Below are 25742 nucleotides of genomic sequence, written 5' to 3'. Positions count from 1 at the left end.
AACAGTTTAAGTCTTTACAGAATTGCGACCATCTTATTCATCCACAGTTATCTAAGACGCTAAGCATTTTTATTTAAGTGTTATATTTCAGATTTTGGTAACAGTGTTATAATAGTGCATTGACAAATCACCACAGTAAAAGTTTAAAGTTTTTCCATTTTATTCACAGTTTATTTAAAACAACTTTATTTTTTTTATTTGCTAACATTTTACAACCAACAGAATCAAGCACCTCATTAAATTAAGCACAAGATGTGAAAGTGGACTTGACTGTGTTCAGACTCTTCATGATGTTGAAAAGCTCACAGCGGTGTACTGAAAGAGTCATAGATGAACTACTAGTGTTAGTATGAGCAGACATATAACCAACAGATTATCTTAACAGTGAGAAACTTGATAATCAAACATGATTTATTTACATGACAGTTTTAATGTGTTTTGTGTGATTTACCAGTGTAAAGCTCTTTGACTCTTGAAGTTGATCTGGAGGCCTAAATTGACTCTGTTGTAATCTTTTATCTTGATGTTTTGTGTTTTCTTTACAGTAATAACACACACAAGCTAACAAACAGAGATGTTGTGTTAAACTCTTTTAAATATGGAGGCACATTACTGAATATTTTATTCAAGTTAAAGTAAATAACTCACCGATGACCACAATGATCAGAAGAGCATTTAATAGAGAAGATATGAGAATAATAATCATCAATTGTGTTTGATTCGGTTCAATATATTTGACTACTGTATGATTCTGAATATAATCAACTTCAATCTGAACTGATGAGTCTTCTGTGAATAAAGATTTAAAGTCAAATCTAATGATTGGTAATGTTATGTGTTGAGCTTTAAGCTGTTTTAATAATTACAGAAGAATCACAGACACTTACCATTTACATGTAGTCTGGTGCCACTGCTGAATTTTGGAGGTGTACCTTTATTCATACAGTAATAAACTCCTAATTCATCAATAGTGATGTTATTTATAAACAGATGATTTTTAGATTGAAGTGAATATTTGTGTCTGAATGTTGCGTTGAAGAGAAAAAATGTTGTTGGCAAAGTGCGTAATATCATCACAGGAGGATCTGGTGTTTTCAGTAATAACCAATAAATCTCTTCTTCATCCAGATTACAGTTTATAGTCACATTTTTTCCCAAATCTGTTAGACGATTCAAAGTCTCCGCAGCTTGACACAATATGTGCAGATCTAAATAATTATCAAAATAAAAAAAAAGTATTATAAATTTCACACAAAATAAATTATTTTATACAGTTTGTATACTTACAGCTTAGAAGCTGAATGATCTTCATGTTGATCTCTTGGTTAAAATGCTTTCACATGAATGTTTCTTGTTTTTTCACAAATACACTGAGATGCAGCTTCAGACATTTGACACAAACCACTAAGAGGAAGTCAAACTCACAGTCAGACAGACAGACAGACAGACAGACAGACAGACAGACAGACAGACAGACAGACAGACAGCTTTAAGACTTCCTATAGCATCCTCATGTATTGAATAGGAGTCATGTGTTGTTTATTAGTCTCTTTGTTGTCTGGCGCCCTCTACTGATAAACTTAAACTTGAACTGAAGTAGAAATATATTTGATGAGGAGTGAGCACCTATAGCAACAAATTAAAACAGCAATTGGGAGTATACAGTGTACATATTCTGGTGACATGCATACACATGTGCTGTATTTATGATGTGGTAAGACAGTCAGATGACCAGCGTGAGTTTCTCACTGCAGATGAAAGCGAGTCTTGTGTATTCTGTACTGGATTTATTTGTTAATCTGTTTTACCAAACAATGCAGCAGCACAACTAAACACATTCACGTGACTGAGAGATTATCTGATAATAACACAAGTGTTTATGTATGTAATTATTCAGATCAAAGCAGCAACATGAGGATTATTCAGATTCAGCTCTGTAAGTTTATTACATTTTAAATATTTGTTTCATGTTCATTGTTTAATGCATTGTTAATATTTGTGGCAGATGTTTTAGATTTTAATCAGTCCATATGTTATTATAAATATGTGTTTTTCTTGTTTCTTATCTTATAGATGTGTTAATGTTGTGTCAAGCTGCAGTGACTTTAGATCAAGTAACAGATTTGGCACAAAATGTGACTATAAACTGTAATCTGGATATTAATGATGTTTATTGGATTTTACTGAAACAATCAGATTCTCATACAGTGATACTGCAGTCATTCTCGAACCCAACATCAGCTTTTTACTTTAATAAAACGTTTAAAAACAAATATTCAATACAATCTAAACACCGTCTGGTGATATATAATATTACTGTAGATGAGTTAGGAGTTTATTACTGTATGAACACAGATACACCTCCAAAACTCAGTAACAGCACAAGACTGAACATCAATGGTAAGTACATTTTTAGTTATGTAAATGTTTGGTTCCAAAATGAGATAACCTCCATTTTTTAAATTTTCCAAAATCTTGTTTTTTGATTGTGCATTCCAATCAATCAAACTGCAGTTGATTAGTTTTGATTTAAGCCTTCGTAACTAATAAAATGCAGATAATTAGCACAATAAAACACAATAAAAACATGATAACATGATAATAAACATGTTTTGACAAAAATGTTAAAAGCGGAGTTATCTCATTTTGGAACCAAACACGTCATATATTAATGTAGTAGACTGACACTAACAGTGACTGCTGTAACAAAACAAACTTTATTTACAGAACCGACTCAACCGAGTGAATTCAGTACAACAATCACACAACATCCAACAATACATCAGAGCAACAATCAGATAACTGTAACTGAGCAAAACTCAACACAATACACAACTGTCATCCTCATTTCTGGTCTGATGATTGTTTTTCTGTTCATTACAGGTGATATTTTTAGCTATTCAATACAGTCATGTGATTTTAAAACTATAATGATGTTGTATTATTTTATAGGTAATTGTGTAAAAATATTTTTAAGGGGCTAAATAAAGATAATTCATAAGGGGGCTAATTCATAACTTTAGGCATAGTTGGCCTGCAATGTTACATCATACTTTCTGTTTAAAAATATAACATCATTTTCCTGGTTAATTTCTAAGTATTATGCATGCATTGTTTATTATCTAAAAATGTGATAAAATTGTGCAATACCAGGTCTGGTGACAGCTGTTTGTGCTGTTAATAATAGTTGTTGGATCAGATCTGGAAACAGTTCAGGACAACTTTATAAAACTGATTTTATAAAACAGCTGACACAAGAACAACATCAAGACCCAAACCAACAACAGGTAAGACCATTAACTAGCATTACTTATATTCATTACATTAAATGAGTGCAAACAAACCACAGTACAATACTGGTTTGATTACATTGTGAAACATAAATTTAGTTTAAGGCACAATTGTTGTTTAAATGTTAATAGTGATTCTCCTGTTGATCTTTCAGTATGTGACGGTGGTTTACCAAGCGGTGTAAAAACTCAACGCAGCCAACACAACAGTACCTATGCTATAAGGATGCCAAAAACATAAACAAAAGAATATTCTTGATTTTATACTTATATACAATTACTATTAATAACAAGTATGAATTAAATTACTTAAATTAGCTAGAAAACATCTTGGAAAACTAACAATTTGATTTCACTCTGAAACTAAACGTCAACTAACCAAACACTGAACTCATCTTTTTGCGTGTCTTTCATCACAAAAGAAAATACTTTAAACTTTAAAAATTTTTGTTGTTGGTTATTAGTTTTGTATATAAGCAATTGTGTAGTATTGTTTAAAGTTTATTTTCTGTACAAAATAGTAAAATCAATGTTTATTTCAATAAAAAAAGGAAATTGTGCCAAACAATATAAACAATATTTTGTGTTTCTAATTTACCGTTTTTATTTTATTTTTATTTATTTTTTTGTACTTTTAATTGTAACAGCAGATGATCACATAATTTTGTTTTGTTTTGTTTTTAGCCAAAAGTAGGCAACAAAACTTAACATGTTTAAGATGTTTTCCACTGGTTTGGTCACTTTAAAACTACTAATAGAGTCTCACCTTTAACTAGACCGGTGGTTTAACCTTGAACCGAGTTTGGTGTTTTGCTGAAATCTTTTAACGTGTTTGTAAAACAATGCTCATGGTTTTCTAAACCTCAAATGGAAACAGATCAGTATTTCAGTATTGCTGCTGTGGTTTAAACTTTGTCTTATACTTCATGAAGAAATGTTCATTGTTTGTAAACCTCGACCTTTACATTCAGTGTCACACATTTCTAACATATGAAATAAACCTTTACACTTGATAAGTTTATATTGTCTATTATTTTGTTTAATTGATAGAAAAACAGACTGATACAAAGATTAAAGGACAAGTTGGGAATTTTACACTTAAAGCCCTGTTTTCAGATTGTTTATGATGAAATAGACCACTCAGTGAGTTTCACGTCTTTGTAAACGAAAGTTTAATGCATTTTAGGAAGGATTGTTCCAGTGCACCATTAAACCCATTGTAGAGGTGTGAGGTGAAACACAAACACCCAAAAATACTCGGGGCAGCCGCATATGTCCAAATTTCTGTCAAAACCGTTCTATTTCATCATAAACAATCTGAAAACAGGGCTTTAAGTGTAAAATACTGAACTTGTCCTTTAAACCCAACAAAGGGTCGATGCAAAACATTCACATGAATAATTTAGTCATAGTATATTTCTGTCATTTGTCTTTAGTGGTTTTCTGTTGAATATCAACACCTGATCTTTATTTAAACACCCACAACATCGAGTCCAACCATCAAGTTCCTGTTCTCAATCAACAATCAAAAACAAAAGACATCACAACCTCTATATCAGTTACCACAGTAAACATGGTAGATTTCACAAAGATGATTTATTCATGACTTTATAAGCAACATTATCTGATAACATTGATACTTTATTAAACATTATAAGAAATGAAACCGATAGAAGAGCAGAAGTTCAGTCGACTCGAGTGTCTTCAGACTCCTCACATGTTGAAAATCTCACTGCAGTGTACTGAACATACAGCAATATAAACATTTAAAATAATTACATTATACAAGTTTAACACTGTGGTTTGGTTTATTTTACAATAGTCTTACAGATATCAAGTCATCAAAACACTTTAATTATTAACATATTTATAGTACATGTATGTATATATTAAGATAATTTACCTAATTTACCTAAAATTCTGTCTACCATGGCACAAAATTTCATCCAGGTTGATTATGAATTACATAATAATTTAATAACTTTCTAATTAACTATAAAGGCATGACGCACTTTAAATTAACCACTTTAAAGCATCATGTCTTGTTCCAATAGAGGGCGACACACAACAGAGACTAATAAAGCATACACACGACACATGAGAAACACAGAAGCCAACCCTCACTAATTTACACTGGTTGTTATTTACAAAAAATAATTTGAAATTGTATTTTCATTTTAAGTATGCAAATGAGTGCAGTAAATTTGTATAGTTTTAATGGTAATATATATTTTATTATTTATACAAAATGTGTTCCTTATAGCACAAGTAGCAGTATACAGGGTTCCCACACCTTAGCCAACTTCAAATTCAAGGACCTTTCAAGGACTTTCCAGATCCAATACCCTCAAATTCAAGGACTAAATGTGGGGACACATTTGAAGGGAGAGCAAGGTTACATTGTGTTACCTTTTAAGATACATTGTTACAGTTCCCTTTCGAGGGAACTCGCGCTGTGTCCCTGGGGTGACACTTTGGGGACATCTCCAGTGGTAAGTGCTTTTGAATGTTTATATCAAATTCAACCAATTGTGAGGCTTAACAACAAAGACAGGGGGCAGAAAGTATGTCAAGGGAGACGCAGCGTCTCGTTCCCTTCTCAGGGAACAACAGTTACATACGTAACCAAAGACGTTGTCATGTGTCAAACACAACTATGCAAAAAAGCATTTTGGTATGAATCAACATTCACATACAGAACATATAAGCATTAAAGCGAACAATTTAGCACATGTGCTTAAAAAGTCTAGCATTTTAATGATATTATCCAACACTACACAGGGAATAATATGGATTTTTATACTGAATTCTAGTTTTAACTTGCAACAGATATGCCAGAAAAGCAGATCATCCCTCAGCAGGAAGGGTGGCAAAGCGGAAATTCACCAGGGGATTGAGTACAGATAAACAACATCCACAGAATAACAGGAACTAGTGATATAGGATAAGCCGCGTGAAGAATGTTGTTTGTTCTCCAGACTTTGATCACCATCCACACCCATTGCATTCAGAAAACCTTTCAAGCTTAAAAATTAAGTGTTAAATGAAGAATTCGACTCGACATGTCAAATATTTGATGTGTCCAAAAACATTTACTTCTCTATATTCTTCTTGTGGATATTGCGGTTTACACACTTAAAAAGTAAAAACTGTCTAAGCAAGAAAATGTGCACTGAAAGAGATGAAACACTTTTAACCCTCTTGTTAAATATTAGCATAACTTTTAATGTTTGGGGTCATTGACCCTAATATGTGCTAAATAACTTAATTTAAAATAAAATTGTAGGAAAAAACATAACTTTTTTATGTTTTATGTACATAAATTGTTTATTTGATAGATTCATTTCTATGATAACGTATCTTTTGTAGTGTATATTTAGCAGAGGTGTATGGATGACCACAAGAGTCATGCAAAATTTAATAAAGAACTTAAATATTTAATAACTATAGATTAATTCATTAATTTAATAACTTCAATATTTAATAACTATAGATTAATTCATTAATTAATCTATAAATATATAGACAAAGTTACAAAAAAATTATTATGTAACATTTTATTAGACAATAAAAAGTGAGATTATAAAAATAACGTAGACATAAAATATTAATCCATTAATAAATAGTTCAAAGTAATATAGCAATTTACAAAAATAACATAAAACACTCAATAAGTTCATCATTTTAAATTGCATTTACAAATCCTTAATTAAATAATGGAATTTCAAAATGTATTTCAAAAACCGATTTAAACAGAGAAATAAATAACTGGATTTATAAATTGAACTACAAATACAGGTTTAAATTAGGCATTTAAAAGGGCATTTCCGTTTAACATTTCTGTTTTCATTTCCCGATGGTTCTCCTTATTCTTTTCGCTATTCGATTTGCTTTCGTTTTAGCCTCTCTATTTATCTTTTCCGTGACTCTTTATGTCCTTGCAAATTGTCAAATGAGAAATGCAAATTAGCTATGGCCAGGTGGATGTAACAAGCATGCTGATTGGCTCTGATTGTATGTCATGCGCAGATTTATAGATCTCGGATGAGGACCCAAAGAGTCACGGAAAAGATAAATAGAGAGGCTAAAACGAAAAGCAAATCGAATAGCGAAAATAATAAGGCGAACCATCGGGAAAATGAAAACAGAAATGTTAAAAGGAAATGCCCTTTTAAATGCCTAATTTAAACCTGTGTTTGTAGTTCAATTTATACTGTAAATTCAGTTATTTATGTTTCTTTTTAAATCGCTTTTTGAAATTCCATTATTTAATTGAGAAATTTATAAATGCAATTTAAAATGATGAACTTATTGAGTGTTTTATGTTGTTTTTGTAAATTGTTATATTAATTTGAACTATTTATTAATGGATAAATATTTAATGTCTACATTATTTTTATAATCTCACTTTTTATTGCCTAACAAAATGTTACATAATGTTTTTTTTGTAACTTTGTCTATTTATTTATAGATTAATTAATGAATTTTTAAACAAATGTATTAATTGCTATTTTTATTGTCTAGGTGGTTATTAAATATTGAAGTTCTTTATTACATTTTGCATGACCCTTGTGGTCCTCCATAGAGGTGGGAGTAAGTCACACATGTGCAAGTCACAATTAAAGGAACAGTATGTAGGATTGTGGCCAAAACTGGTATTGCAACAACAAAACTTGTGGCTAAAACTGGTACTGCAATCACCCAACTGGTGGCCAATACACAACATGACAACATAAACATCATTTGAGGGCTGAAACTCCACTTTTTAAATGACAATATCCTGGCCGCACTGCTGTTGTGAGTGATATAGGTATTTGAAATGAAAATGATTTCTAGTGACATATCAGGGCCATGTTATGATTAATTGATATACATTTCTTACATACTGTTCCTTTAAGTCTCAAGTCTTAACCTTCAACTCTCAAGCAAGTCCGAGTCAATCTTTGTGAGAATCAAGTCAAGACACTGCTTTATGGCAAGCAATTCAAATCAAGTCGCAGCTTGGGTCAAGCAAGTCACTGGCAAGTCATACAAATGTTTAATGATTTAAAATTTATATCTTAAACACTGTTAAATCTACCGTAGTTATGGACTGTGAGTGTTTTATTTGCAACAAAAAATTATTATATGCATTTCTGTTAAAAGGTGTCCACACAAAACTAAAAATAAATAAAAATCAAAACTACAAATCCTGTATATGTAACTGAAATTAGGCCAACATAAAAGCATAAAAGTGTTTAGGTACAACTATGTCAGTATACTGTTTGAAATGCAAAGTTAGTGTATTGGCTGAATAACTGTTTGACTGACTACATTTTGTATAACTAAACTATCTAAAGCCTCACGGTCCCACCCCTTGCTAATACAACAAACGGTTTATTCCATCTACACGCACATTTTGTTTATGTTAGTTGAGTGTCTGGTGGAGCACAAACATCTGCGGTGCAGTTGAAATGTCTTTCTCAAAAAAGTTAAATCAGGCCACCAAAAAAGGGGGTCCCAGAGGTCCGGACCTCTGTCGTTTTCTGATGCTCGTCTTATTTGACTCAACGTTCAGCGCTCGTTTGGCTTCTTTCGGCGTCGCGCAGACCGATCGGCATTAGCACTGCGAGACTGATTTAACAGTAAATGCCTCAGTTTGTTTAAAAGCGATCTCGCGGTAGTGTGATGTCATAGGCCAACAGGTCTGCGCTGCGCCCCATTAAGTAAGATAAAGTCAAAATGTTTACGAGATGACCAATCAAATTGACCTATGGCTAAGCCACATCCCCAAACGCGATGAGCCAATCACAGTGTGCATAGCTAACATTCCCTGCTTCCACATTCATTGAAAGTTTTCATTCGTTTTCTTGTCATTTTCAGTTTAAAATGGTCAAACGGTGTGCATGGGGTACATGCAACTCCGACACTATAGTGTATTCTTAGAGGCTGGTGACTTCAAGATGATATAGAGTCTTTCTGTCTCCAAAAATCATCAATTGCCTACTGTGACAGCTGCCATAGTGCCTGTCATTGAATGTTTTTAAATGTACGCATAAAAGCCAAAAATAGCCTACGCAAAAAATATTCAGATTTATAAAACCATGCGTACACACACCAGCAAGCAATATTCCTTTTATAAATCACAGATCACCGGAAAATCCCGCCCTATACACGCCCATTTTTAACCATATATAGTCAATGCAAATCACCTCCTGTATGCTGATCCTCATATTAATGAGGCTGGGATCGTAAGCTAAATGTGCCCAGCCAATAAACACAAGCCATTTCGTAATCCTCCAGCATTGCAGTCAGGCAGCATTACAGGGATTACCGAAGCATTTACAGAGCCCTATTTTAAAGATCTAAGCGCATTGTCTAAAGCGCACAGCACAATGTTGGGCGTGTCCACTTTGCTAATTTAACAACGGGAAAAATGGTTTGAGCGCATGGTCGAAACGGGTTGTTCCTATTTTTTTTTAAAGAGTAATGGGAGTATTTTGGGTGTAACCTGCAATAAACCAATGAGAGTCTCACCCTCATCCCCTTTAAAAGCCTGTTGCGCTGGCGCTATGTCTAATCCCTATTTAGATGACGGACTTTGTAAACTGAAAAACTAAGCGGAGGAAGAAGATCCCCAGTTTAAGATTAATGTTAAATAATTGTGTTGTTTTTCACTTGTATTGAAATTGTTATTTTTTTATTAAAACCTTTAAAACCCGTTTTCTTTTAGTCATGGAAGTAAAGAAGCAGGCTTTTAATTGCTTTAAATGTATGGCTATCTAATATCATCAAAAAAATTTACAAGTATGTAAGAAAAGGTACTTTATTTGTAACGAACAGGCGATAAACAATTTACAAACGGCTCTCCGTACGTTTCAGCACTTGGACAGCGTCACAAGTTTTTTTAAGCATTACTTAAAAATGTTTCTCATCTCACCATATCCGCAGGTACAGAGTCATCATATACAATAAATCCGTGAGGTAGCATTTAAAAAACATTTAAAAACAGATTCATTTGTTTAAAGCGAAGCATTTATTTACTTACCAGGCTACAGTTGAAGCAGCTCTTTGCACCTTCTTACATCTCATAATTAATCCTCATTTATGTCCAAGAGACTCAATAATAATCTTTAACATTCAATCCTTTAATCTTTCATATTTAAAAGCATTTTTGTGATGCTGTATTCATGTGTGTGATAGGCAAACCCGCGTTGTCGTCCCGCGCCAACAATGCGCCAACAAATAAATATGTGTTTTCTGCTCCTTTTGTGCACGCGTCTGATTTATGCGTACTGTTCTCCAGCAGCACGAGCATTCTCCTCTGCTATACAAAAAACAGACATATAAAAAATTAATCATTAAATTTAAAAACATAAATAGTAATTTCCTTTTATCTAACAGACTTGCATTAACTTGTACACGTGAGAGTAAATATGTATTTTAATGTAATAGGTAAACGCATGTTTCCTCATGCAGGTTTTTACATAATATTTAGGACTAACAATATTATAGAGAGAAACGATTGTCCGGGAGCTTGATGGCTGTATTTCTACACTTTGACACTTGATGATAAAAATGCACATTAATTAAGGACAATTTTTGGTTATTTACACTGCGTTCTGCAGTTATTTAATGGATATTTGATGCTATCCATCTGTCGGTTTATATCGCGCTCCTGTAGTGGACAACGTGACCTTGAGACAGCGCTGATTAAATATTTAAAATGATTTTTGATTTAAGATTGAATTTTACAAGATGTATATGAAACAATTCTCAGTACAAGTGCAAATAACACTGCTGGATTTCATAATCATGATAACATGGATCTAACATATGATAGTGAAATTAAATATGTGTGTGTTATCAATACTTAAAATCATTCTTGCCATATTTACTTTCTTCAATCTAATTTCAGTTTACTTTCTCTCCATCTGTGTCACCAATTCCCATTAATTGTCTCCAAAATGTGCGTACGCCGTCAAGTTTTTCTTTATAGAACACAACCTTTGCATGGAAAGTTGTGCGTATGCAAGCCTTATAAATGAGGCCCCTGGTCACGTGGTTAGTTTGCGCACTAGTGGTGCGTTCAAAAACCAATATTTATATTTTAAAAAATTTGTTTTGAGTCATTTAACTCAAGTCCAAGTCCAGTCTCAAATCAAGAATGTCAAGTCAAAGTTAAATCGAGTTTTTTTTTTAAAATATTTGTCAAGCAAGTCTCAAGTCTCAAATTTGCGACTTAAGTTTGATGACTTGATGACATATGACTTGACTTGAGTCCCCCATCTCTGATATTTTAGTAAGAAAATAAATGTAGTAATGAAAATAATATATAAGATTTGGTTTATTTGACAACAGTTTTACCAGTTTTCCACGTGTTAATAGTAAAACACTCATTAGATCAGTTTCACAGGACTATACTGTATTTATACACTTGGCAGACACTTTTATCCAAAGTGACTAAAAGTAACTTCAAGTCAAAAAGTAGGTTTAAAGGTTTAAAAATACAATAATCATATTTTTCAAAGATGTCAAAGTAGCTTTGGGGTCAGTTTGACCCCAAACATAATAGGAGGGTTAAATGACTTGAGAACAAGTAAATAACAAAATTAAAATTTTTTAAATGTAGATTCAGGAGCCATTAGTAAATGTTAAACAATTTATTTCTCTGAATTAAGAAAGACAGATGGATGTTTCAAATGACATTTGTGCTTTTATTTAAGTATTCAACTCCACAAATGTATAAGCGTTTGTCTACATTTTGCATATTTACTCTAATGTTTATTTCAATTTAAATTCAGATATTTTTGAATAGTCAGCTGTTATGAATTGCTTGCTTATTGTTCAAGCAAATACTTCTGACAATATAAACAACAAAAAATTAAATCATACACAAAAAGCCATTGATGTTGATGTTTAAGACAATTCGTTCATATTAGCCATACGTTTAATAGTCAACTTGACTTCGGTTATGCTATCTTGATATTTTTCAGAAGCTGGCCTAAAATCCTCTAAAGCATCTTCATACTCTTTAAGAGCTTGCTTAAGCCGATCACGCTCAATACTCCCTAGGATGCCCTGAAAAATCATTTCGATCCCCATTAATAGCACCCCAAAGACAACACCGCCTAATAACCCTGTTGCAATGACCCAACATGTGCCTGTTATGCCTCCCAGAATCGCCACGTTTTGAAATAACCAACCGACCACAAAAGGGGCTGCAAAGCCTGCAAAACCACATTGAATTCCACGAAGAACTTCTGAAACTTTTGCACGTTCAGGAATAGACAGATCTCTTGTCTTCAGTTTCTCATATAAGTCAGGTTCCAGCTTCTCCATCAGCTCCTTGTCAATATTCTCCAGCCGAGTCTGGATCTCACGGATGCGTTGAATTAATACATCACAGTTGGCCTTAACAGTAGCTCTCTCGTTCAGGGTGATTGGATTGAAGCGCAATCCCAAGTGTTCCTTTAGAACATCAATGAGTTGGTTGGTGGCTCTGAAGTTGTTCTTCATCAGTTCTACGATCTCTTGACTTTTGCGGATAAGCGTCTCCCTCATTTTAGGATTTTCAGGGTAGAAGATATCAGCGAAATTCATTGTGCTTTGTGTCCAAGTCTTGAATAAAAGAGAGATAATGAATTAAGGATTACAGTGTAATAGGTGATTCTGTTTAAAAACAAAAAGCTGAAGCAAAATCAATTTTTGTTGAGGCATTATAATTCTTATTTTCAGATACTCTTGCCAAATTTGATGCTGAATGACAGGAATAACAAGTATTTAAAGCATGTGCTGTAGATGGAGAAAGCCATTTGTAATCTGGGTAATTGTATATAGCAAGGGAGATAGTCTGTACACTTTCTTGGAGAGCAGACAAAGCCTTCATCCGAAATTGCAGTACATACTGAATTATATGAAGTACCTCCTAATCGATTGTTAAAACAGTATGAATATGGATAGTATGAATGAATTCGGACGTACTACATCCGCGTCAAGTGACTGGCTGTGTCCGCATACTTTCATATTATATAGTAGGAGAGGCAAGTAGTTTGTCCGAATTCATAGTATTCGAAAAACAATTTATAGTATACAAAAAATTACCTGGATGACCTACCAGACGAGGAGTTATTCAACAAAAAGAAGACGGAGGGACGTAGTTTTATTCAAAAATGCCCGAAAGCTGTAAAGTGCCTCTATTCAAACGCAAATACATATATAAAACAGCTGTCCCTTGTGGTTAAATTGCGCTTGTTTTACATCATAATAACTTGTTGTTATGAAGACGTATGTCACGTGATCTATCAACATGTCTGGTCAAAAGAAGTAGATTTTTTTGCATGCACTTAGAGGGTTTTGCAGTCAAATTTGTTAAATGACAAAAGTGACATAAATTAATATAGTATATATGAACTTGTCAACTTGAGTAGCAAAAGAAAAAAAAAATAAACAAGTTTAGGTTCACTAATCAAAACCTTTTCATTAAGGGAACTCGTTTTTTAAGCCTTATTTTTTGTTTTCTCAACTATTTATTTGTCACAGTTGAGGTTTGTGTTCAGTGCTGAATGCATCATGCTGCATTAGAGTAAATTCACAACAACTGTTTAAACAATTCACTGATCTTGGAAAATAAAATATTGTTTTAAACAAGATTTACAGCTAAAAATCTGTGAAACAATGTTAATGTACAACATTAAACACTTACACAATCATTAAACTATTAAATGTACTGCAGTAACCTGTTTTAGACAATTAAAACATATTAAATATAAAGTGCTAAGCAATTATGATAAAAATATCTTTTGTTAATCATGTTAGGATTTATTTAAAGATCATTTTGTTTATAATATGCACTAGCCAAACTGAGTTTATTTTAAACAACTCATGTGGTTGGAAAATCAGCTTTATCTTTACAAGATTTTGTCTTACATTTGGACACTGCACTAGCATTAAGTATAAACCGAGAGTTTTTGAAAATGTACAGTACAACAGATAAATTGGATGGATTGATATTTACACAATATTTCCCATTACTATTTCCAATTGAACTCAAAATGTTATGAAATAAAAGTTAAGTTATTGTTCTTGCTCACCTGGGTTTATTCTAAAGAACTGAAGATTGTGCTGTTGGTGATTCAGATCTCAGTCTCTAACACACTTCTAATGTTTATTCATTCAACTTAAATGTTGGACTGGACAGGAATGAAACCATTGCATTTTATACTGCACTGTGTTACTTTCACTTTTACGGCGACAATCCTAACTGCACACAAAAAATCCCCTGGGACAGGGAGGGGGCTCATGTCCTGGCTGGGTTTGTTTAAAGATTGTTTACTGCTGAATTGTTTTCCTACTTCAGTGAAGAACTTCCTGTATGTAATTTGTAAAAGACAGGAAATTAAGACTGTCAGTGATTTGGGTGTTTGGATTAAATTTAACTTGATTTAGCACATTCCTGCACCTTACAGTCGATAACATGAACTATCGCACTATCGCAGAATACGAAAAAATGAGTTAACCAGTTTATAGGTTAATACAGTTATGTTCTGCTAAACCACTGTTATTTGTAGTAGTAATATTTCTGCATTGGAAATGATTTACTTACAGATGTAGTAGTGTAATAGAAAAACAATAGACCCATCTGAAATGATATCCACACCACTTGTTCTGAGTTATATACTGTTTTATTGAAAGTGGCATGATCAAAATAATAGCAGTGTGATGTTTAATTGGAAAATGAGTTCATTCTCTCTTTTTGTCCTTTGTTAGGAAAGAGTGGAAGTAAATATTTCTCCCATTGTTATAAAATATATCTGCGGCTGAATTTCTAATTAAAATGGACCATTCAATCATTACTCAGAGGAACAACGCAAATTGATTAAAAAGTTGATTTGAGAGGGGAAAACGTAAAGAAATGCAACAAAGTTTATGATGCTCAGCTTTAAATGATCTCAAATGCTTTAAAATGGCAAAACAAAAACTTAAAGCACATGGAAATAAACAAGCAACTACGGTTAATACAGATTGAAAAATAGTCAGGAATGCAAAGATTCAGCCTTTCATCACCTCAAAGATGATCTAAAATGATCTGTAAGTACTATGACAGTCAGAAGACATCTGAATGAAGCTAAGCTGTTTGCAAGAAGTCCCCGTTAAGCACCATTGTTTAAATAAAGTCATGAGCAGAATCACATCAACACATCAACTGACCCAAAGAAAAATGACGTGACATTTTGTGTCCTGAGCCACAGTACACCGTAAAGACAGTTGAACATGGTGGTGCAAAAATCATGGTATGGGTTGGGCCTATTTATTGCACACAAGATAAAATGTATCAGTTTGAATACATCAGAATACCTGAAGAGATTATGTTGCCCTTTGCCAAAGAGGAAATGCCCCTAAAATGGGTGTTTTAATAAGACAACAACCCCAAAAACACAACAAGAGGGCAAAATCTTGTGGGGTGACATTTTTGACGCATAACCTAAAAATTGTCAGGAACTGTGGATCCTGGGTTGAAATACCTGTTTCTGGGTGACAGAAGTTGGTTGACTTGATTTGACACAGATGTGCAGCAGATATCAACAACAATGGTAATGCAACTAAATAGTTACAATTCAATAGTTTAAAGTGAAGTTAAATCTTTAAAAATATTCGGTTTTAAGTGTTGACACTGCTAATTTTATTTTATTTTTTTACAGCTTAATATTCATTTTATTTGCTTCCCTTTAAAAGAACAAGACATACTAAATTGTGTTTATGCTTTGATTTGTAATTGAATGTGTAATGTTTTTAATACATTTGAAATATGGAAATAAACTCTATTTTTTTAGAAGTGGATAGGTCTTTTTTGGTATAGCTTTCAGAACGCTCCCAGTTTGTCTATTCTGGAACAAATAAATCTCAGACTGTTAATTTACTGCAAGGTGTACCCCAGGGGTCGGTGTTGGGTCCTACTCTCTTCAGTATCTATATGTTGCGCAGATTATTCTGAAATACAGTCTGGGATATTTCATTGTAAATACATCAGCATTTACAATTTTATCAGCTTTCTTATTGGAAATACAGGCCTAGATGAAACAGAACTTTCTACAATTAAACGGTTCAAAAACTGAAATTCTCTTGATTGGCAGTTCAACTACTGTAAATAAATTTAATAACTTTAGATTTACTGGATCTAAATCCAGTCTGGATGGGTGCCTGATTCTTCCTTCTGCACATGTCTGTAATTTGACACATGTCTGTAATTTGTCACTAAAGTAGCTTTTTATCATCTTCGGAAAATTGCACGTATAAGACCATTTATTGCCATGCCTGATGCCGAAAGGCTCATTCATGCCTTTATAACATCTAGGCTTGATATTGCAACTCTCTATTTGCAGGGTTACCTGCAAATTTTATTAAGAGACTGCAATATGTGCAAAATTCAGCTGCTCGTGTTTTGACCTATACACCATCATGCTGCCATATTACCCCTGTGCTTTCTCAACTACACTGGCCTCGCTACAAACTCAAAACTATTGGTGGGAGGTTGTTCTCTTGTGTTGTGCTTAAGCTGTGGAATTCTTTGCCTTTTTCTATTAGGAATGCTGTATCTTTTACTTGTTTTAAGAAATTACTTAAACACATATTACTAATGAATCTATTTTATAATCTAATAGCTGTTATTGCCATTATTTAGTGTGTTGTAATTATGGGGTAGTGTTGTTTCTTTAATTGTTGTTGTAGCACCTTGAGTGTAAGAAAGGCGCAATACAAATAAAATGTATTATTATTATTATTATTATTATTTTTAAAATGTTTGCACTTTATTCGCTTTTATTAGAACACTGCTATTATTTTGAAATATAAGTCAATGGGGGCCATCAATTATGTGCTTACAATTTTTTTTGTCCGACCTAGTTAAGGCGGTAGGGTTTCCAAGTTTAGGCGGGCCGCCTGAACTGAAATGTTCTGCGGGAAACCCTGTATATATCTGGTCCATTAGGACCGTTTTAAAGGGTACTGGAACCATTTTTTCATTTGACAGCACATTACTCCAGATAAAAAGACGTCACACACATTTACTTACGCAAGAAGTTTAATTTTCTTTTGTAGATTTGTGAGAGTGGTGTAAAATTAAGTTAAAAGCAATGTAGCAGATATTTAAAATAAATTTGCTATGTTTAACTCTTTTATTTACTCTTTAACTTTTTTAATTCTCTCCTACATCTTCTTGGATATGATCTTCACATAGGCTTCCACATCACAAAGAATATCATTGTAGGAGTCACAGGGCGGCCTCAGAATAGAAAGGAGATCTTGCATTAACTGTATGGCTTTATCAAGGCTCGTTTGATGGTTTTGCGATCCACACAGAAGCTTAGTGATTAGTTTACTGCTCTGCTTGAGATCTCCCAGCAGGACGAATGATGAAACAGGCTGAGATTTAAGCAGTTCCACTGGAGGCATTACATCCGTCAGATTACTTCTGGCCAGCTGAAAAGTGACTACAGGACAGAAGACATTTCCCAAGACACCCATGGTTTTATCATGCACGTCTTTTATCACTACAGCCTTTTCTTCCAGTGACCCAACAGAGAAGGCGATCTTTTCATAAAGTGCAGGTTCAATGCTCTTCTGAACAAGTTTGTCCTCCCTTTCACATAGGCCAAGGATTTGGCTCATAACCCGTCTAACCCTGACACAGTTCTGCTCGATACTTTCACTTTTATTCGCTGAGACTGCAGGTAAGATGTTTTGATTCATCTGAATATTGAGGATCTCTGACAGTCTGTTAGTGATGTTGAAGTATTTGTGTATGTAGTGGTGAAGGGATTGTGTAGATCTTATCAGTTCTTCTTTCTTAGTTTCATCTTCTTTGCCACAGAACCAAGACCGCATTCTGGTGCTTCCTGTTGATGAGGAGTAAAGTACATTTATTAAGCAAACAATTAACATGGTACATTTTTGTTAGTTCTTGTGTTCTTGGGAATTAAAGCAACACTATGTAGTTTTTTACCTTTAAATTATGTCTCTAATATTATTTCAGTGATAGAACAACTTTTAACTGGACAAATCGTACTGTTGCTGCAACCTGAGCAACCTCCTAGCTGCTACAAGCACACTCTGAAAGTGGAGGGTAGGAAACACAGCTCCGACCCTCCCCCTGCTTGCAGAAGAGTGTCTGATATCAGGCTGATATCATGCACTGTTGCGCTTTTCAACCACATGGGGGAGCTGTAAGTCATTTTTACATGGAAAGTACATAGTGTTGCTTTAAGTTGTTTTTTACCCAAAACTGGGTACTGTAAATATCCTACCCAGTCCACGAAATTGTGTAATATAGTCACGTAACTTTTTGATTCTTTTTTTCATTATATTTTTCATGAATTTCCACGTTTTTTCGTGATATCACGAATTTCTGTTTACGTATAATTGTCATGTATTGGTTACTCAACTGCTTTTTCCTATTTTCAAACTATTGCTGCTTCGGTTTAGGGTTAGATTTGGTATTTGCGTTAGGATGTCACTTTAAGTATTGGTTTATAAAAAAATTCGGAATTATTTTTTATATTTTCTGATTTTTAAACCATTGATTGTCACCTGGCGTTAGGGTTAGAGTTGGGTTTGGGTGGATGCCATTTTATGTAAATCTAACCCTAAACCGAAATACCAAGGGTAAGAAAATAGGACAAAACAATTGAGAAACCAATACGTGACAATTGCACACAGAAATTCGTGATAGGATCACAAAAAAATTCGTGAAAATATCATGAAAAAATACTCAAAATGTTACGTGACTATATCACAAAATTTTGTACGACTGAAATATCGGACAGAACAAGTGATAAATAAAGAAACCTGCATGTAATGCATGATGGGTTGTTTCAGCTCAAGGTTAGGTTAACACAGTGCTTCTCAAATAGTGGGGCAGGACCCCCAGGGGGGCTCGAAGCGACACCAGGGGGGGGGGGGCGAGACCCCGGCGAAAATACTTTTTCAGAAAGTGATTTTTTGCACCGTCACTTAAAGAATTACACCCCAATCATGCTGATAAGCCACTTGAGTTTTTTATTATTATTTATTGATTATATTTTATTTAATTTTTCAGTATCAAATGGTCAAAAAATATTAAACTTTAAATAAGGATTGATTTTTTTTATTTCAGGCAAATTGATGTATTTTAAGTCTTTTCTGTTACAGACTAAAAAACAATGTTAATAAATTATTCTTTGTTGTAAGTTAATTGATATTTATTTTTTTGTGTGTTTTCTTTAATGTTAATAAGGATACAATGTTTTGCAGATGTGTAATTTTATAGACAAATTATACTATTTACAGTCGCGGCGGAGAGTTGGGGGGCGCGAAATGTTTACTTCTTCCTAGGGGGGGCGTGACAGAAAATAATTGAGAAGCACTGGGTTAACAATAACCCGGTATAGGTTTATTTATTACCCGACCTATATTTATCAAAATTTAGATTGTTTAAGAGTGATTGGACTGAAGGACAAACCATTGTGAAAAGCCTCAACGATTTGGTTGGGAAAGGTTTGGGAGTTGCTTCTCATCCCTTCCTGAGACTCTTGACTTTCACGGACATTGATTTCTCTTCTTTCAGACATTCTCCTTTAAAAGAGAGACAATAAAATAGGAATTTCAGGTAATAAAGGTAAATGTTTGAAAACAATAGCATACACTAAAAAAAAGTTTTGTTGAATTATCTTAATTGTTAAAGGGTTGCACAAAATAAATGTATCTAAATCCAGATATATTTTTAAGTTGGTTGTACTTATATTTGTTAAGTAATTTCAGATTAATTATATTCATAAATTTCAGTATAATTTACTATTTTTTTATGTGTAGTACACTGAATTTAATTATGTGCAACCAGAACAATTTAATGGTTTAATTTCTATATACTAAAATTAAGTTTAACCCAATAGTTTTTTAATCTCTTATTCCACCTTAACATTTGTTAATATTCAAATGAAACAAAGCATTTTCAACTCTTACTTTATTAAGAGATTTTTTTTTTAAAATTACTCAATAATGTATTATTTAGAAATACTTACATTTTTGTTTTGTTTTTACAAATTTCCTTTTTAAATAGAATTTACTATTTTTTTCAGTCTACCCTTAAATATAAAAAATAATAATAAATGCAGAGATAACCATATGCGTCACAAAATTAGTATACATAAGTGTGAATATATAAATCAATCTCGTTGAGAGAACATTAAAGCATTACATTGCTATAGAATGTTTGGAAGGTTTTGAACATTTGCTTAACATTAATATGAGCTTTTAAGGAACATTCTTGGAACTTCATTTTGTTAACTGGGAAAAACAAAGCAATACATAAATAACCTTAAGACCTTAAAATATTGTTCTTGCTCACCTGGGTTTGTTCTGAAGAACTGAAGATCTCTGGTGTATTTTGTGCTGTTTGTGATTCAGGTCTTTAACACTCTGCTGATCTTCATTCATTCAGCTGAAGTGTTGGACTGGACACGAATAAAACCGTTACAGCTTTATATAGCACTGTGTTATTTTCACTTTCATTGTGCTGCACCAAACTGTGTAAACAGCAGACTTAAATCTCCAAACTTTGGAGAGGGAGGAGGTTCTCGTCTTAATCAGTGATCTGCCAAAGTACTGTAATCCTCATGGTATACAGGATGTGTCACTGCTGTTTCTTTAAAGTGCAACGAGTTTTTTCTTATTTAAAAAAATAAATGAAACATTTGTTATTTGCGTAGTGTGATTACCTACAAGATTACACTGAATGTGACACTGAGCAACACACAAACATTCACTATTATACGTTCCCATTTACATGTACTATCATTTAAATGCCTCAATAAGTTACAGCTAAAACTGTTTACTGTTCAATTGTTGTTTACTTACTTTAGCAAACAACTCCTTGCATGTAAAAGGTATCTTAACTTATTACGAGAGGCTGCATTCACAGGAAATCCAGACAGAAAATGATTTGTCTTTAGATAAAAACAAACCACATTTTGCACCTTTCTGCCCCCTACAGTTCATAACATGAACTTTCAACAAATCAGAATAGAATTAGGGAAGCTGTAACACAGGGTTATTTTAAAAGTTTAAAGGTTAATACATTGGCTGTGCACGTTTTGGGGGGCAGGTTGTCAAGTGAGAAAATACACCCCACTCCTCGATTTATTAAGAATAAAGTTAGATCTATATATCTATATGACATGTGACACTATAAATTTGTCACTAGTCTTTTCACTGCAGACAAAAAGCACAAAAGCAGCATCTGAAGACTGAACATAGACTGTTTAATGCAGCAAGAGGGTCATGAATGCATTATGCACTTTCCTAAATGCATAAATAATAAGGTTCAATCCAGTTACACAGTCTTACAGTGCAGTTTTATAAACAAAGGGGGCACTGCAGACTGTGAGGGCAATAGGCAGTTGTTCACCCACCGGAGCCACCTCACTTCCGTGGCCCCATTAAAAATTTACCATTAAGTACAGCCTATATGGCCATAATAATATTGCAGAGTCATGCATGTTAAAGACAAAAATAATCTGTATTCATATTTTAGCTAATTAGCTGTAAAATCAAGGCACTTGTAGCTTGTTAGTCTTTTGTTTATCACCACTCAATATTTAGATTTTTGATACTTTATTCAATAAATACATTTGTTTGACAGGGAAGCTGTGCACTATGACATCATGGCCAATTATGCGCCATTATGTCATCATCATCATCCATTATAATGTAATCGACATTATCATCATCATCATCATCATCATCGTGACATCATAAACCAACTACGACATCATCACCCATTATGATTTAATCTATTATGACTCCATCATCTATTATGACATAGATTCCCATTAGGACATCACCATATTTTATGACAACATTGACATTGTGACATCATCACCCATTATGATGTCATCATATGTTATACTTAGGCTTGTTTGAGATGTGGCTTGTCTCAACTGAAATTTAGATGAGAGCAGACGGTTGCAATACAAAATACAAAAGTTATTAAAATATAAATGTCATAAGTCAATAATAAGTTGAAAAAAAAAATAAAAACTACTATAGGTAGTAGAGTTTTTAGAACTAAGAAGTCATCAGCTGACATCCCCGGGCCAATGCGCATTAAGCTGTGTCATCAGCAAGCCTTTCCCATCGTGCTTTCATCAACGCAGTCGGTGGAGGGCAACTGCACCCAGCTGTTCAACATTTAATGTCTTAATAAAACTGTGTGGGTCAGTGGTTTGGGATAAAACGTATGCAGACTTTATTTTGGTAGATCAAACTAGCTCAGTTTCTGGGAATCTGTCAGTGTTATTGTTTGACTAGATTGATGAATAAATACAAAACTCAACACATGAGGGTGCTAAAGGAAGTGTTTGATGATGACTTCCTCTCAGTGGTTCGTGTGAAATATCTCTCACTTTGGTCTCAAGTAAAGATGCATTGCAGTGTCTTTGTGAAAGAAACAAGAAACCTTCATGCAAAAGCAAGAGATCAACATGAAGATCTTTCAGCTTCTAATCTGTAAGTCTATAACTTCAACTGTTTAAACAATAATACATTATTCAGTGTGAAATTTATAAAACTTTTATACAATTATTTTGACTCTAGATCTGTTCATATGGTGTCAAGCTGCAGAGACTTTGGATCAACTAACAGATTTGGGACAAAATGTGACTATAAACTGTGATCTGGACTCAAATGAAGTTTATTGGATTTTACTGAAACATTCAGATTCTCATACAGTGATACTGCGCTCATTCTCAAACCCAACATCTGCTTTTCCCTTAAATAAAACATTTAAAAACAAATATTCAACACAATCTAAACACCGTCTGGTGATATATAATATTACTGTAGATGAGTTAGGAGTTTATTACTGTATGAACAAAGATACACCTCCAAAACTCAGTAACAGCACAAGACTGAACATCATCGGTAAGTGTTTATAATTAATTCCCAAGTTATTTAAACACTTTAAATCATTTACCAATTGTTTTGAAAAAAATGAAAGTGTTGACAATCAGTCGTTATTAAAAAAATAATTTTCCTTTTAGAGCCGACTGAACTCACAAAGTTATCTGTGTATCTGAATGAAACTTTAGTGAAGTGTATACACAATGAGACACAATGGCACTTTATCATCATTATATCTGCTCTTCTGATCATTATCATCACTGGTGAGTTATTTTTATTTAACTCATCATCAATTAAATATACAGTCATGTGATTGTAATAATATTCATGTTATACTGTTTATATCTCCAGTAGTTAGTTGTTACTCTAAAGAAAGATTAAAGCTTCAGGATACTAAACATGTGTATATAAAACAACATGAAGAGATGAGCCGAGTGCAGGTAAACTATCTTAATATATACATACAGTACTGTACAAAAGTTTTAGGCCACCACCATCAGCTTTGTTGTTTTAGCAAAGTTTTCATTTATTCAGATATAAACAGAAAATACAGTAAACATGTACACAAAATGAACAAAAAAACTATTTTCTTCTTCAGGCATCAGTCAGTATTTAATGTTGACCTCTCTTGGCATTAAACACATCTTGAGCTTTTTAAACAGACTGAAGTCCTGAAGTCTTTTGATTAGAAATGAGGATTTAATTTTTAATTTGTTAAAAAACAACAAATTATTGCTGGCATGGTGGCCTAAGACTTATTCACTGTACTGTTACTGTACTATAGTGATAATAATATATGCGTTTTGATTACTTGATATCTGTAAGACTATTGTAAAATAAACCACAGTGTTAAACTTGTATAATGTAATTATTTTAAATGTTTATATTGCTGTATGTTCAGTACACTGCAGTGAGATTTTCAACTTGTGAGGAGTCTGAAGACACTCGAGTCGACTGAACTTCTGCTCTTCTATCGGTTTCATTTCTTATAATGTTTAATAAAGTATTAATGTAATCAGATAATGTTGATGTTAAAGTCATGAATAAATCATATTTGTGAAATCTACCATGTTTTACTGTGATAACTGCTGTAGAGGTTGTGATGTCTTTTGTTTTTGATTGTTGATTGACAACAGGTACTTGATGGTTGGACTCGATGTTGTGGGTGTTTAAATAAAGATCAGGTGTTGATATTCAACAGAAAACCACTAAAGACAAATGACAGAAATATACTATGACTAAATTATTCATGTGAATGTTTTGCACTGACTCTTTGTTGAGTTTAATCTTTGTATCGGTCTGTTTTTCTGTTAATTAAACAAAATAAATGGCAATATAAACTTATCAAGTATAAAGGTTTATTTCATATGTTACAAATGTGCGACAGTGAATGTAAAGGTCGAGGGACAAACAATGAACATCTCTTCATGAAGTATAAGACAAAGTTTAAACCACAGAAGCAATACTGAAATACTGTTTCCATTTGAGGTTTAGAAAACCATGAGTGCTGTTTTACAAACACGTTAAAAGATTTCAGCAAAACACCAAACTCGGTTCAAGGTTAAACCACCGGTCTAGTTAAAGGTGAGACTCTATTAGTAGTTTTAAAGTGACAAAACCAGTGGAAAACATCTCTGGGTTTTGTTAAACATGTGTTTTGTTGCTAAAAACAAAAATACAAAATTAAAACTCCAAAAAAATAAAATAAAAACAGTATATTAGAAACACAGAACAATGTTTATTTGGATTGGCAGAGTTTCTTTTTTATTTAAATAAACTTTGATTTTACTTTTTTGTATAGAAAATAAACTGTAAACAATACTACACAACTGCTTTAGCTATAAAAAAAAAACTACCAATAACCAACAACAACAAGGTTTAAAGTTTAAAGTATTTTCTTTTGTGATAAAAAATACTAACATTTAATCTGGTTAATGTATTGTGAGTTCAGTGTGTGGTTAGTTTGATGGTTAGTTTCAGAGAGAAATCAAAATCACTTCTTGCCAAGTTAAGTTATAATTCATGCAATTTTTAATTGTAAGTGTATATAAGTATAAAATCAAGAATATTCTTTTGTTTATGTTTTTGGCGTCCTGCTGTCGTGGTTTGGCTACGAGTTTTTACACCGCTTGATAAACCACCGTCACATACTGAAAAATTAACAGGAGAATCAATATTAACATTTAAACAACAATTGTGCCTTAAACTAAATTTATGTTTCACACTGTAATCCAACCAGTAGTTTACTGTGGTTTGTTTTTACTTATGAAAATAAGTAATGCTAGTTAATGGTTTTACCTGTAGTTGGTTTGGGTGTTGATGTTGTTCTTGTGTCAGGTGTTTTATAAAATCAGTTTTATAAAGTTGTCCTGAACTGTTTCCAGATCTGGTCCAACAACTATTATTAACAGCAAAAACAGCTGCCACCAGACCTGGTTTTGCACAATTTTATCACATTTTAAGATAATAAACAATGCATGCATAATACTTATAAATCAATCAGGAAAATTATGTTATATTTTTAAACAGAAACATTGCAGG

General features: G+C 33.1%; 2 protein-coding genes and 2 long non-coding RNA genes across 4 annotated transcripts; 2 read left to right on the top strand and 2 right to left on the bottom strand.

Annotated features, from left to right (window-relative positions):
* Positions 1-1715: 1715 nt before the first annotated feature.
* Positions 1716-2899, top strand: LOC141359242 (uncharacterized). Its single transcript, XR_012365652.1, has 3 exons — positions 1716-1936; positions 2074-2400; positions 2728-2899. It is a non-coding gene; the product is annotated as an uncharacterized lncRNA (long non-coding RNA).
* Positions 2900-11961: 9062 nt separating this feature from the next.
* On the bottom strand, positions 11962-14518 carry LOC129453600 (single-pass membrane and coiled-coil domain-containing protein 3-like). The gene is made up of 2 exons (XM_055217913.2): positions 14363-14518; positions 11962-12890 (listed from the first exon to the last, which is right to left on the bottom strand). The coding sequence occupies exon 2, from the start codon at positions 12870-12872 to the stop codon at positions 12189-12191; it is 684 nt and encodes a 227-aa protein (XP_055073888.2). The 5' UTR covers positions 12873-12890; positions 14363-14518; the 3' UTR covers positions 11962-12188.
* Positions 14519-17356: 2838 nt separating this feature from the next.
* Positions 17357-20830, bottom strand: LOC141359545 (single-pass membrane and coiled-coil domain-containing protein 3-like). Its single transcript, XM_073862179.1, has 3 exons — positions 20650-20830; positions 19765-19877; positions 17357-18163 (listed from the first exon to the last, which is right to left on the bottom strand). Exons 1-3 carry the CDS (start codon positions 20736-20738, stop codon positions 17475-17477), a joined length of 891 nt encoding a protein of 296 aa, XP_073718280.1. The 5' UTR covers positions 20739-20830; the 3' UTR covers positions 17357-17474.
* Positions 20831-22542: 1712 nt separating this feature from the next.
* Positions 22543-23689, top strand: LOC141359648 (uncharacterized). Its single transcript, XR_012366130.1, has 3 exons — positions 22543-22808; positions 22896-23464; positions 23553-23689. It is a non-coding gene; the product is annotated as an uncharacterized lncRNA (long non-coding RNA).
* The last annotated feature ends 2053 nt before the right edge of the window (positions 23690-25742 follow it).

Source organism: Misgurnus anguillicaudatus, chromosome 23 (genome assembly GCF_027580225.2).
Source record: "Misgurnus anguillicaudatus chromosome 23, ASM2758022v2, whole genome shotgun sequence".
In the NCBI taxonomy this organism is placed as follows: Eukaryota; Metazoa; Chordata; class Actinopteri; order Cypriniformes; family Cobitidae; genus Misgurnus; species Misgurnus anguillicaudatus.
The sequence above is the reverse complement of the archived record's forward strand: the minus strand, read 5'-3'. Positions and strand labels throughout refer to the sequence as shown.

Coding starts and splice junctions, on each gene's coding strand:
- LOC129453600 (XM_055217913.2), bottom strand. CDS start 12,872: ATGAATTTCGCTGATATCTTCTACCCTGAAAATCCTAAAATGAGGGAG.
- LOC141359545 (XM_073862179.1), bottom strand. CDS start 20,738: ATGAATGAAGATCAGCAGAGTGTTAAAGACCTGAATCACAAACAGCAC. Junction 19,878..20,649: donor GTTCTTCAGAACAAACCCAG/GTGAGCAAGAAC, acceptor TCTCTTTTAAAG/GAGAATGTCTGAAAGAAGAG. Junction 18,164..19,764: donor CGTTGAGGCTTTTCACAATG/GTTTGTCCTTCA, acceptor CCTCATCAACAG/GAAGCACCAGAATGCGGTCT.